The following is a 14,566-nucleotide window of genomic DNA, read 5'->3' on the forward strand; positions in this document are numbered from 1 at the left end:
TCAATTAGTTATAAAATTTATTATTCATGTAAAAGTATTAATTATATTTCCTCTTAAATTGAACGTTTTCCTTCTTCTTCTACATACGACAACTTTTTCATCGGATACACGTCTTTATTATTATTATTTAATGAGAAATATTCATAGTTGGAATGATCTATTACATGTTGATATCTATTATTTTTAGAATTGACGACAATATATCCAAACATCAGCGAGACTATTTTATTTCCTTGGCATGCAGCGAGAGTTAAAGATAAATTTTCGCCAATAAACTACTATATAAATTTGGACCTCCTTCAGTACTTTAACAGAAATCCTCTCTATATTGAATAAATCTACCATTAAATTAAGTAGTTATTAGTTTATTATATATTAAATTGACTGATAAGTTTGATTATTTAATTAGGGGCATAAGCAAAATATAACACTTAAGGCAGTTGTGAGTTATTGTAATTGAAACTATTTCAATTAAAATTAAGTAGTCATCATGCAAACACACACTTTGTCATCTCTTTTTGGGAAACTATAATTGCTATTGATTGTCAAGAATCGAGTTGAATATGAGAGAATGAATTGCACAGAAGGTTTAAAGATATATTAATTCCGTATAACATTCTCAATAAGCAAAAGATAATTTTTTTTATCAAAATATTGAATATATAATGTTCTTTTTAATATTTTCCATATGAGTTTTTTCACAATCACTGAGGAGATCAGGAGAGTATATATATACCAATTAGCGATTGAATAATCGATTATCATCTTTTTCTTATAGTGACTCTTTGTCACGACAAAGTCCTTTTCATGTTAGACACTCCACAACACTTTTAGCGCTAAGTTGTTTTGGCATGGCCTACCTTGTATTAATGTACATGTAGGTCAAGACCGGGTAGGCCAACTTGTTTGAATGCCTAAATTTAGGGCAATGCAAATGTTTATATCAAATATACTTCTTTAAGCTATTAATTAAGGTGTTTCATATACCTAGCATATCATTTCAAACGTGTAGTTGAACTTTTATAAGAATATGAAAATTATTTTTTTTGTTAATCTATAAATTTGTTTTACCAAATTAACAACTTGACAACAATATTTGATGTCAAAATGGTATCAAACTAATTTTTATACCGAATAGTTAAATAGCAACTGATAATTATAATGCACATGCAATACGTATGGAACTTATGTTTCAAAACTTAGAATAGAATGAAATATTTTGCATGATACCAATCGATATTTTTTTACAGGAGAGTAACTATACATGACATGATCAATTTTCAGAGAAAAATGTAATTAATGATGTGTATATACTAACAAGTAACCAAATTAGTATTTTATTGAAAAATTAATTAAAGTAATTGAATACTTCAGGCGATGTGATATGAAAACCATCGCCCTAAATAATTATCGCAGATGATGTTTCGCAGAGGGAGTACAACTGGAGGTGTAATAATGGTTGTCAGTAGGAGAAGTCCAAGTTGAAGTAAGGCTAAATCCTATACTGAGGAAATACTCATGGAGAACAGGAAGCTAGCAAGCCACGAGATGGGAATAAAGTTGAAAACATGATGATGGGAAAGATGCAAAGTGTGGATGATATATCTGATGTGACATTTTGTCTATATCACAAGGAAGCTAGCTCCTCTCACCTTCCTCCACTCCACCACAATCCGCCTACAGCTGCATTATTTGCGCGCTCTCTCTCTCTCTCTCTCTCTGTGCGATGAGCTAAGCGTGTTCATGTCTAATCCTCACTGCCACTTTAGTGAATTAATATCGTTTTTTTCTCTTGTTCATTATATAGTTAATCGATTGTTTAACCTGTCAAAGTAATTTACGAGCCCTGTTGTTAAGTCCTCACACTTGGTTGTGCGGTACAGGCTGCAGCTTCCCGTTCGTCGTCGCCGCTGTTGCATGAATGAGATCAGTAACGTACGTAAAGCTAAAGTCTAAAGATAGCTTACTGCAGTTTCCTTTTCTGTTTTCTTAGAATTTGTTTTGGGAAGAGCAATAGAAAAGAAGAGAAGATATCTTGGTTTACGTGATCGAGTTACTAGGAATATGGTATGGTAATCTTTCAAATCAATTTTCTAGACAGTCCTAGGCATAGCATAAAACTATATCGAATTCAAAATGAAACTAAGTAATGGAGAGCCACCAACAACAAGTTTCATAATTTAGAGAAGACTTGTTCTCTATTTTGGTGGTCGTACAGTAGTAGTTTCAACTGAAGATTTTTTTAATAATTCAAATATCTAATTATTCAAATCAATTAATCCTTGAGGTAATGACGGAACCAGCACAACTGATCTATCGAACTGATTTAAGAGTGATCTCGAGCCCTAAACTACCTTTCTCTCTCTTTCATATTCTTCCTTTCTCTTTCTCTTTATCGTTATAATCTCCTTCTCAACGCTCGAGGGCTAAAACCCAGGTAGGCTATAACATGGCTCTATCATTGTTTGGAGGTGATTGATTCAATTCTATGAAAGATTCCAACCAGCCACTAGGATAAACCCAAAAAAATACAGATGAGTCATGGCGAACACCTCAATATCATGAGTAATTCAAGCACCACAGGTATATAAAATACCTTGTGTGCGATTTGAATCCTCTATTATGTGAGAGTCTATAGCAGTGTTCAAGTGAACGTCCAAATTAGAGGGGAGAGCAATTTCAATTCATCTTAGCATCCTGCTCAGGGTCACATATACTCAATTGTTTTAATTATGTACATGTATGCCCAAACTTATATAATAGGTTAATTAAAAAATTACATGTTTATAATTTTTTTTAAAATTTAATTAAAAATAAATCTATTAATTCCAGTTATATATATATATATATATATATATATATATATATATATATATATATATTAAAATACTATTTAGTTTTATTTTTTAAGAATATAAAATAAAACATTTTCAAAATGTTATAATTTTTAAAAATATTATAAATTGTTTTTTTAATATATAGATCGAATCTATATAAGTTATGTATTATTTTAAGAGTAATTTTTTAAAATATAAATTAATTATATTTTTTGTGATCGAGTATAGTTATGCTAAAATTATTAAATTATTTTAGTTATTTTGTCTAAAATTGATATATAACTATGTTTTAAAGTTGTTTGGTTACTTTGTCATTTGTTTATTTATTTATTATATAAAAGTTTGACTTGAAAATTATCATATAATTACTTGAAAAATATCATATAATAATTTTAACTTAAATAAGTTTAATTTATAGATACTTTTAGTCATCGAATTATTTTAAAAACACGAGTAAACTCTTTTAATTTAATAAACTGATCATGTTGTGTTCGAATTAAAATTTTGAGAAGCTGTTACATTTAAAAATTTTACATTGTACTTATGTTTTTTTTAAATCTTTCTAACTTAAACTATTATCACTCTAATAATATTTATGTTTTTTAAATATTGTTTTTATATTTATATCTAAGTAATACTTTTAAGTTTATGGTGAAATTTAACATTACTTTGCTTTTTTATTATTTTAAAATAATTTTGAAAACTATATTTATAATTAAAAATGTTATCCCATGGAAGATGTCAAAATATAACCGCTTTGATTGGGCATGCCTCCTATTATCATCTTTTACTTGGCCATAACAATAAATACGTCGCCTTAATTATGGACTTAACTTATGATAATACAAGTATACATTTTTTAATAAACTATTTTTTTTCTTCAAAATCCAGCATTGTCATTTTCCACGACACTGTGTCTTAAAAGATGATGGCGAAGTAGCTGGCAAAGGCAAAGGCAAAGGCATCTGGCCAGGATAATTGAATGGGTCATCTTGAGAAATTACTTTAATTAAGGATACTGCACTAATTAATTACTTTAATTATGCTGCTCGTTCTGGCCATCTAAAGCCCAAAGAGAAGTGCTTTTAGCTTTCACGTCCATTCATCGATTCTCCAGTGTGGAGTTTGTCTTCATTGTTCGACTCACATTTTTCCAAAGTGCGCCAACAAATTAAAATGGTAGACCATCTACATGTGATGGCAACCTTGGGATTACTAATATTAGGGTGCTTTTAAGGTTTGATAAGGCTAAACGGATCAGACATTACAAGATTGATGTAATGTTAATGGTTTACTGCAATTATAAGTTCTGGGAATGTTGTGGATGCTAAGGTTATAGGATATCTTTAGGGGCTAGACATGGGATATGATTGAGATCGTGTTGCTCGAATTCAACATCACTCGGACCTGATTGATATTAAGTTCTTCAATCCAACAGCAACACATTGCAGTAGAATAATTATGTGGTGGGGCATATATTCCTCGAGAATAATATAATGGAAGTTGTCAGTTCAATCTCTAAAAAAATAAGGAATTAAACTTAATGATCAGTTGACGTTTTTATTTTTATTTTTATTTTTTTAACATATATACACCTTTTGATTAATTAGTGATTTTTATTTATTTGTACAAGTAGAAACATGTTTAATTAATGGAGATTTCAAGGGTACACGTGGTCAGAGCTCATCATCATAATACAGTATAGTATGATCTTTTAAAATTTTAGTGAATTTAGCATTAAATTAATTTTCATTGCATGAAAAACTAACTGTCATTGATCCAGCTCCTTTAATTTTATTCGCTCGAATTTATTTGGATCCATTAATGCAGCATATAGATTCTTGTTCACAATCCGGTGGCGGGGAAGCTTTTGAAGGAAGGAATAGAGTACGCAATGAAGAGTGAAACATGTCAGATACAGCTACTTGAAGGAATTATGGCATGGGTATAAATTAAAGCCACTTTAGAAGTGAAAGTGAAACTGAAACTGAAACTGGGCATCAGCAGCAATCCATGAACGATGCATCTTGCAGCTGACTGTAGCATTGTCTCTCAGAGAGATTTTCTTTCTTTTTTTTTTCTTTCTTTCTTGTCTTTCTTTCTCCGCGAACATCGCAGTGAGAGAGAGATTATTAACATGCACAAAGCGAATGATGAGAAGGCAAAGCGCGAACTGCAACGAGAAGCGAGGAAGGAGGAAACCAAAAAGTGCTAGCTCCTGGCCATTTTAGCCAATGCAATAATGTATTTGCCTGGCGTGAGGGCATGCGATCGACGCAGGACTGAGGGACGGAGTACTGTGGTAGGTGAGCGAGTGCGAGTCGTCCCCCGGGAGACTCGCGTTGGCCGAGGATACACCTGCCGTGCTGGCTCAGCGGGGGAAGTGACATGACCTGTCATTGGCTGCAGGCATCCATCTCGTCCAAACTCTCCTCGCCATTTCCCCATGCTTTCACCTGCCTCCAAGAAACACTGCATTATTCCCTTGGATTCTGCATTTATGTTTTCCAATTCCACATCCACAACAAGCTTGAAAGCAACATCCTACTACCACCAGCAGCCATCCTCGATCGTCAACGAGGTACCATCCATCTTAAATCCATCCACTCGAGCGATCAAAATAATTCACATAATTACCGCTGCAGCTCAATGGTTACGGTTGCATCCTTTTAGTTAAAGAAACCATTAAAAGAATGGATAAAGCTGCTGCCGTTTCCGCCTTCAGGTGTACACTGAAATAATTAATCATCCATGGAGATCGAGCAACGAGCATAGACCTAATCGAGTAAAGCAGCAAGGAATGTGGATCCCAGTCATCATCGTTGATAGTTCCCAACTCCCAAGGTCAGGCGCAATCGAATAGGTAATAGATTCGTTAACGTGTGTTTGCACTCGAAACATTGCAGCTAGTACACTGACGAGTCGGTCGAGTCTGCTGCAGTGGGTTTTGGAGGGAGCGGGATGAGCTGGGGATTCCCCTGGCTCTTGTGAGAGCAGCCAAGAGAAGTTGCATCGATCAGTTTATTGATATATAATAGGAAGCAAATTAAACTCGTGATGGCGAGTGCAAAGCATGCCAGGCCATGCATGTGGTGGGAACCTCTCTACGTGGGTGGGTGTTGGCTTTCCTGGCCTCGCTTAATAAGCTGGGCAGGGGGGTTTGGTGGCAGTCACCTCACTCACGCATCACCTCTCTGCTTTGCTCACAGACATAAAACATATGACAAGATATATTTCCAGCTTTTGAGCTTTAACTGGACGAAGGTGTCGATGCTTTCACCTTTTTTTCCTTGGCTCGATTGCAGGAGCAAATGGCAGTATTAATGCACTGTTTACGCTTGTGTCTTATCCCTGCACCTGTGCCTACATCTAGAGGTTGTTGGAACTTAAGCAACGGACTAAAACTTACAGTGAAATGGTAGTTTCTGGCGTTATTATACTTTGACGGGTATTGTATTTTGCCTGAAATACTTAACATATATGCTTTGAACAAGTGATTTTGAACTTTTATCTGATTTCAATACAGACTTGTATTGGCTTCTAGAGTTTTAGTTTCTGTCACAACACAAATGGAGTCTGGCAAAAGTTAATTTGTAGGATTAAAAAAACCCTATGAGAAAATCAGAATTATGTCCTTGTAGAGTCTGAATACTCAGATCAAATCTGATTTTCCAGGCAAAGTAAAATATTGTTCAAAAATAACTTGCAAGATTAATATTCAGTTAGTCATTCATATAACATAGTTTATCGAGATATTAAATGATTTGGAACAAGGATAAATCTAATATAGTCCTCTCCATATGATCTGCAACATATACAAGCTGATGAAACCTGGGAGCAGGTCAACTAATTATTAGTTAAGTCTCGACAACAAGGTTCATGCTCCTACAATCCATTTACGTACGTAAAACCTAAAACCTAAGTCAGGTGTGTTAATTGCGCAAAATAGTGCCTTTACTTTCTGATCACTAGCATGCATGACCCAAGTTTTTTTGACTCGATCGTCCAGTCTAAACCATCTAACAAAAATCAATTTGAATGCCCTGCATGGCCGACTTGAATCTATCATGTAGCTCGAGCTAAGCTAAGAGATTTAATAGTCTTACTTAGCTCATGTATCCTAGCTAAACTACATTGGATTACCAGACTTAATAAGCAAAGAGTTTCATTACCCCATTTTTTATTTATTAGAAAACATACTTGGATAAATTTTGTAATAAACTATCCGAAGAATTATTTTATGAGAATTGATTGTGATAGAATAATTGTTTCATGAAGAATGCATGATTACGGTCTTGTATATATGGATGTTCAATATATATAAATGTGCAGTTTGATTTTAGACAAATCTTTACAGGTACTGTACTAATTACTAAGATCTCAAGCTTTGTTCATGACTTGGTGCTGGAAAAAAAGTGTGAACAATATCTCACGCACATCTTCATTAATTAACAAGGTAAAGAGTGAACAACTTAGCACTTTATATATATAAGTTTAATTTTATTTTTATGCTAAAGGTTGAGCTCGAGTTGATCGGCCCCAGTATTGGATGGACGAATTAGGCCTGCGCTTTATGTTCTGTGCTTCCTTTGTCTGTTTGCACTCCTTTTTTTCTTTTTTCTTCTTTTAAACAAATATAGCGAGACCAGAAGTGATTTGTTGCTCCACACAACTAGCTTGCACCTTAAGTATACAGGTGCCTTTTCGAAGGTCCTCCTTTCCCAATTTATGCGAATATTTCTTTAAACGATTTTCAACTAATTGTCATAGTTACTTCACATTGATCACGATTTGATGATAATTACAAAGTACATTGAATATATTATTGGGATTTGGGGATTAATTCGTGTCCACATAGAAAGTGGCAGACAGCATATGTTCTTACTGAAGACTCCCATAAGATTCCCTCCCCTCCACTGAAGCAATTCAGTTATAGCTTATCATGCAACGATTGGGAGCACTCGTGCTGATATCAGACTGTGTCATCTTGACGTGCCCTCAATTCCTTCTTATCCACACTTGGCCATAAATTATCCATGGATGTCCAGCATGCATGCAACTCGTTCAACTGGTCAAACGTGTTCTTTCGAGGAAAGTAATGTTACACCACAGGCTACAGCCATGGTTGGCAACTAGGCATGCACTCACGCGCGAGCCACCCCTGATTAAAGTTTACAACAAATATTGAACGGTCATTCTTGAGAAAATAAAGTCAAATATGCACTTTGATGATGTCTTGCTGCAGTACTTCCATTGCCAGTGAAAAGAGAGGGCTTGGGCTCGTGCGACTTCATGGTTGTCCTAAATGACTTTCTTTTTGGTCATTGCCACTGTGATCTCTCCTCCCGCAGGAAGGGCAGATGGTGAGGTTGACGGCAGCAGGGAAGCTCGTGTGAGGTGGTGCAGCTTTGAGAGCTTTTATCTGCTGCAACTCCTTGTGCAGTTTCCGGTTCTCGTCGCTCAGCTTCTGGCAGCACTTCTTTAGAAATTCGCAGTCCACTTCCATCTGCTTCAGCTTAGTCCTGCATGTTCCACAGCAGAGGTTAATAGCCACCATGCTGCTTTCCTTATGGCAGAGGTGAGAAACACTGCACGGAATTATGATAGATTTGACGAACCTTGCCCGCCTATTCTGAAACCATACTTCGATTTGCCGTGGCCGGAGACTGAGTTGCTCAGCCAGGGCATGTTTTTGCCTCTGATCACACAGTACAGCACAAACACTAAATCAAACAGGTGGAAGACATTCAAATTGACCGGAAACTGAGCAATCTATTACCGTATTTATGGTGCTGTGCTCCTTGAATCTGTTCTCCAACAGAGCAGACTGCTCCTTTGTAAGCCTAAGCTTCTTCCTCGCGCCAACGTCGTCGTCCTCGTCGCTGCCACCGCTGCGGAAAGACGACAACCTCTCTGTCTCCACCTCCTCGCATCCTACATCATGATTAACAATTTCCTTCTTAACAGAGACACCATCACCAGTAGCTTCGAAGCCGTCGGACAGGCTAAATGAGAAGCAGGGCGAGCTCCGGTTGGCGCTCCTCCAGCTCCGGCCAATGCTCAGATCTAAAGAAAGGCTCATATCACAAGCGCCGTCCTGACTAATGGCCATGCTCAAATGAATGCTTCCTTACCTGTCTGGTTTTTTATACTTATATAGCGAGGGAAAAAGAAGGATGAAGAAGTTGGGAAGTTGATTCTTTCTGGAGAAATGCAGGATATTGCATCTTATTTGGACGTCTGCAATAATCTAGAGTACGATGGGAAAATTAAAGGATTCCATCGAGGACCACTTCTCTTCTCCTGCAATAGATGACTAAGATTCGCATAAAGATGGCGCAAGAGGGTAAATGAGAATTCGCAACACATCAAATCAGGCGTGTCATCGTTGCCTCCTCTTGCACAGTACACTCAACCTTTGGTCTCACCTATACTTCTTGTGATGGCTAACTGCCTAGCCCTCTTATTTTTCTCAGCCTTCCTTTTTTATTCGACTTTCTGACGCTTTACACGCAAGATCCAAATAGGAAACAGATGAGCTAATGCTGTTTTTTTTATCCTAGGAAAGTTCATCCTCTCATGAAAGAACTATTTTAGGAATTAGATCTTTTGACGAAGTGTGGACGATCCAAATTTGTAGAGCACTGTGCAATACTGGGACCATGCAATTGCACACAGTGTGGACTCTCTGAGCGTTATTCCTTGGAACCATTAGCCCCAGATTCTCAAATCAGCTGAAATTATTGGATGCCTCGACCAGAATTAGTATATGACAGAACTTTCTTTAATTTACATGTAGCTCTCCGCATCTTTCTTTACGTTGTATTATTTCAACATGATTAAAAAGATTAGATGACTCGTATGTGAAACAACAAGCATGTAATCTGAACAGGGAAGGTAATTAGAGAAAGCATATAAAAGAAAAGGGAGCAGGGCGGTGGTGATAAGATATAGATGCATGCGTCTAATCATGCAACCAAAGCAGGAAAAAGACCAGACTGTAGGATTAGAATTTTGTAGTGCAAAATTTCACCAAATATTCGGGAATAAATTCTCATGATAAGAATTTAATTAAGTAGGTCCATTTGGTACACTTTGAGCTGACCTATGTGATGACTGAATTTATCATAAAGTTCTTAATTATTATAATGACGATCTATTAGCTCCATGCAGCCTTATGATCAACCTTTTTCTTTTCTTATTTTGGCGATACAGTCTCCAAGAAACTATTTTTCGCTGCATGAAATTAAATCCACATGATCCTACTTCTCGTCGTTTTGTTGTGCTTTTATGATAGACAATGGAGTCGTTGATCGGACGTGGAATCTACTAACCGATTGTCAGAATCCTCTCAAATAATCCAGTTCGTGATTTCTCACACCGCATATCGAGAATGACTCAAAAAAATTGTTGTTTGATGGAAGAACAACTTGAACATAAGGAAATACTGACATGTGAAGATCAGAGCAGTCAATTTGGTGAAATTAGAGAATCAGTCAAAAGGGAAGATCTAAATAATAATAATCATTAGTGAAATATTTTAATCGTCCCCTTTTTTGGTTTTTTTTTTTTGACAATTTGATTTATAGCCAAATTTTCAGTAGTCAAACTATGTTATCTATTCATAGTAAAAAAATTTCTAGCTTGGGGTCCGTGCTATTGGGTCATGTAGTTGGCGGATCCCATGCAGGTTGGCGCCCGGATCCGAAGCTTTCTCTGGAGTAGACGGGGCGAGAACTCGGGAACAGAGCGATCGTTTCGCTTTCCTTGCTACGTCGGCGATCATATTCATCCCTCCGCATCCATCTTTGATTTCGAGAGCAATTCCTCGGTTTTTGTCGATAGATCGATTGAAGCATGCCCTTGAATTGGGTCCCTCAGTTTGGAGCTTGGTCTTGCATCGAGTTTCATGGCAGCCATGAACTCTGGCAATAGGGAGAGCGAGAGAAAACCTTGGGAGGACCAAGAGCGCATTTCCAGAGAATGGGGGGCTTATTCTCTTCTGGTCGATTGATGCCGTGACCACCACCGTCGAGGCAATCAACAATCCTCTCTCCCTCCTAGTTCTACACATTCAACGCATTGAATGATTCACCTCATGCAACGCTTCAGTGGGCTGGGTTTTGCAGGTTAGTCAGTTGTGCAGGACAGGCGATTGGTTCCGTGCACTCTCAGGCAAACCTAGTTCTTGGTTTGATTTTGTTTTTAATTCCGTCGTTGTTAATTAGTCGTGAATTAAACTTCAGTTATGATTTTTCCTCACTCATTTGTCACCCCGTATTTCCGGCGTTGTTTGCGCTAACGTATAATTATAGCTCTGAACTTTGCATTATGTAGATGTAGGTCTTTTGGATCGATGGCATTAATTTAGATCAGTGTCCTCCAGCTCCATTGTGAATGAGTGGGGTGCTTACACCCTGTAGAGCACTGTATACGGCACAAGGGACAAATGGGACGTAGAAGGAAACAATATATATACACAAATGTGCTAGAACAGAGAGCAATCATGGGAACAGGCAAGAGGCAATAACAGAGAGATTCAGGATGCAGAAAATGAATTCCTTCGTAATAAACGGGAGTAATGTGTTGGATTAATTATTCGATGAGCTCAGCTTTAAAATCCGCTCTCAAATTGACGTAGCAAGTTTCTGAAACTGAGACGCAACAATATGAAATTTGCATTGAAAATAGTAAATAATCCATCTGATGCATGCAGAGAATAATACGCAAACGAAAATTGACAATTTATATAGAATAACATTTTTGGGGCTGGTTTCTTTAATTTTAAAGTTTTGTCTTTCTTCTTTTTAGGATTTTAGCTTCATTCAAGTCTCCTCTGTTTTCTTTTTTCTTTTTCTATTATAAAAAATTAGATTCCGTTACTAAAAAAAATGAAAGAATGTCATGCCTCTCCAAATTAGTATCTGAACTCGTATGACACGACCAAGTTATATATTCTTCCATGCAACGTTCTGTCCATACGCCTGGGTCCCTGCGCATGCACGCCTATTCGCCTTTCCCGAAGGAAAATATAAAAAGAGTGCTATCTATCATGCGATAACATCACGGATATGCTACGCACTTGACAAAAAGAGACTAAACTCAATTACTCCTACTCGATGCGATGTGCAAGATCTGAGTTAATGTCTCCCTGTCTCAATGTAGGTAACTGGAACAATACACTAAATAAGATCATGTTCTTGTTCTTCATAATCGCCACGGCATAAACATTCTATTGACTATACTCCTCCACCTTTTTCCTTGTGCAACAAAACTTTCACAATTGACACTCACAAAAACCCTGGCAGAGGGGCACGAATAAGCGGTGCTACAACTGCAACAATGGGTCAGCTGGCAGAAATCTCACGTTAAATTCATGGTGCTCTCTGCGATGTGTCAGGGCTGTTTGAGAAAAAGTGGCAGTATAGCAAGATCTGAACGTTCTCATGCATGCACATGCCTTGTTTTTTTAGTCGCAGAAAATGAAGTCGTGATCTTGGATCCACTAATTAGAGACTGTACTGATCCTCTTAGTTAACTTTAAAGCTGGCAACTGATGCAGATCCATGACTATTCCTTTGCTGCAGAGTGATACATACAGCAATAAAGCGATGGAAAGACACCAGCTCCAAATCCTTTTGGTCATGCCATAAAAGCAATGACACGGAAGATGCTGCACATATTTCACCTTTATCTTCAATAAAAAAGAACTCCTCAAATTACTGCATTGGAGGCAACGTAAACCATCACGACTGTTGCCTGTTCGAAGAAAAGCCTCGAACTAACTAATGACAATTTGTCCCATCAATGTGTTTATACAACTGATTCATTCGTTTAGATCACAAAATGTTGACTTAGTAAAGAGCAAGTGAAGCAACAAATATGTACTTTGGTAGGAAAACAGAGGGAGATGGAGAACATAGGAGGTGGCCATTTGATATGTCAATAATCGGGCATGAGGTTTGAAATCTTTGCCTCCTCGCCGTCCGTCAATGCGGCCCGGTCGGTGAGCCGGAGCCAGATACAAACGGCGGTGAAGCTAAGCACCAAGCTGATAAGTCCACTGCCGAGCCCGATCCCGACAATGGCGAGCACCGAGAGCCCACCGCCTCTCTTCGGCGAGAGGGGGTACCCGTACAAGTCCTTATTGCCGACGAAGGAGGAGGCGTTGAACCTGGGAATCGCGGCGGCAGCTGCGCCGCCCAAGGCGCTGCGGTTGGCGAGCAGGGTCGGAATGGGGCCCTCGAGGCGGTTGTAGGAGACGTCGAAGGTGGAGAGGCGGACGAGAAGGCCGAGCTGGTCGGGGATGATGCCGGAGAGGAGGTTGGAGTGGAGGTCGAGGACGTTGAGGTAGGCGCAGAGGGCGAGGTCTGGCGGGATGGGGCCGGAGAGGCGGTTGGAGGAGAGGTTGAGGACGGCGAGGTTGAGGAGGGAGGAGAGCTCTGGAGGGATGGAGCCGGAAAGGGCGTTGGAGGAGAGGTCGAGGGATTGGAGGTTGGTGCAGTTGGCGATGGATGGGGAGACAGCGCCGCCGAGGAAGAAAGCCGGAAGGGAGAGCTTGTAGACGCGGCCGTTGTTGCAGGTGACGCCCTCGAGGTAGGAAGTGAAGCCGTTGCAGGGGGAGGCGAAGGTGGCCTCCGTCCAGTTGCGGAGGCTACCGGTGGGATCCGTCAGCGAGCTGCGGAGATTGGAGAGGCAGGCCTCGTCATCTGGATCAGAGAGCGCCGGAGGAGGAAGGAGCAGGAGGAGGGAGAGAATCAGCGACGAGAGCAGCGGAAGGAGATCAGTCGCCGGTGGTAGTAGCGTCGGCTCCATTAATTAGAGAGGCGGCAGGGTAACGAGGAAAGCGATCGGAGCAACCGTGCAGATAGAAATGCGATCCTGCTCACTCCTCTCTCTCTCTCTCTCTCTCTCTCTCTCTCTCACTCTGATCTGTCGCGTGGCGGATGACGTTGGGAGAAGCAACCGGACGAATGCTTATTGAAGGTTTAAATTAAATTAGCTATTTCCATCTGATTACTTTTAATTAAATTAACAATTTCCATGTCAAGAACGTATTAAGTAGAAAATATATTTGAAATAATTATAATAATTTAATAAGATAAATGAAAGCCGTATATATTTCAGAAATATTCAGACAATTATACCTCGATCGGGAAACGATTAGAATAGTTGTTATTTTAAACATTCAAAAAATAAATTATTTTGTGAAAATATTTATGCAATCTTATTTAAATTTAATAAAATGATCCGCTACAATTCAATAAAATATATATTTATGCCGTGGCTTTATCGATGACTGGGCCTCCATTTATTGATCATTGCTTGTCAGGAGGAGCCCATCCCACGCCAATTCCACTGAACAATGTATAACATTGTTTGGAAGAGTTTTTTACTTGATCAACTCCTTTATCCTTCTTATTTTTTAATATCATTTAATTTATATTGTTCAAAATCTTAGCACTAACACGAATCTTCTCCCTGGTATTTGGATGGAGAAGGTGGGGAAGAGATAGGCTACAGTCATTTCTTTTGTTAAAGGAAATTCAATTTTTTTCAGACTGTTCTTAGTTTCTAGTCATAAACCTTTATAAGCATTTTGAAAGTCTTGAAGGTCAAATAAGACTTTTTATAAACGCAGATTATTAATTAATAGATTTTCATGACTACATTTAAATATCACATGATGCATGCTGGGATAGATACCAACAAACGGTAAGTATCGGAAG

General features: G+C 38.3%; 2 protein-coding genes across 2 annotated transcripts; both read right to left on the reverse strand.

Moving 5' to 3' along the window:
* Positions 1-7,900: 7,900 nt before the first annotated feature.
* On the reverse strand, positions 7,901-8,949 carry LOC141819068 (homeobox-leucine zipper protein HOX19-like). Its single transcript, XM_074706439.1, has 3 exons — positions 8,617-8,949; positions 8,456-8,535; positions 7,901-8,359 (listed from the first exon to the last, which is right to left on the reverse strand). Exons 1-3 carry the CDS (start codon positions 8,947-8,949, stop codon positions 8,128-8,130), a joined length of 645 nt encoding a protein of 214 aa, XP_074562540.1. The 3' UTR covers positions 7,901-8,127.
* Positions 8,950-12,725: 3,776 nt separating this feature from the next.
* On the reverse strand, positions 12,726-13,748 carry LOC141819067 (receptor-like protein 44). Its single transcript, XM_074706438.1, has one exon. The coding sequence runs from the start codon at positions 13,650-13,652 to the stop codon at positions 12,780-12,782; it is 873 nt and encodes a 290-aa protein (XP_074562539.1). The 5' UTR covers positions 13,653-13,748; the 3' UTR covers positions 12,726-12,779.
* Between the last annotated feature and the right edge of the window lie 818 nt (positions 13,749-14,566).

Source organism: Curcuma longa, unplaced genomic scaffold, assembly GCF_044706935.1.
Source record: "Curcuma longa cultivar G26 ecotype Majalengka, Jawa Barat unplaced genomic scaffold, ITB_CL_G26_1.1 contig_27626, whole genome shotgun sequence".
NCBI lineage: Eukaryota > Viridiplantae > Streptophyta > Magnoliopsida > Zingiberales > Zingiberaceae > Curcuma > Curcuma longa.

Bases quoted from the DNA above. Each gene is read 5' to 3' on its own strand.
- LOC141819068 (XM_074706439.1), bottom strand. From the start codon at position 8,949: ATGGCCATTAGTCAGGACGGCGCTTGTGATATGAGCCTTTCTTTAGAT. The intron at 8,536-8,616 runs GTAATAGATTGC...CTGTGTGATCAG, and splicing joins AGCACAGCACCATAAATACG to AGGCAAAAACATGCCCTGGC. The intron at 8,360-8,455 runs GTTCGTCAAATC...TGGAACATGCAG, and splicing joins TTTCAGAATAGGCGGGCAAG to GACTAAGCTGAAGCAGATGG.
- LOC141819067 (XM_074706438.1), bottom strand. From the start codon at position 13,652: ATGGAGCCGACGCTACTACCACCGGCGACTGATCTCCTTCCGCTGCTC.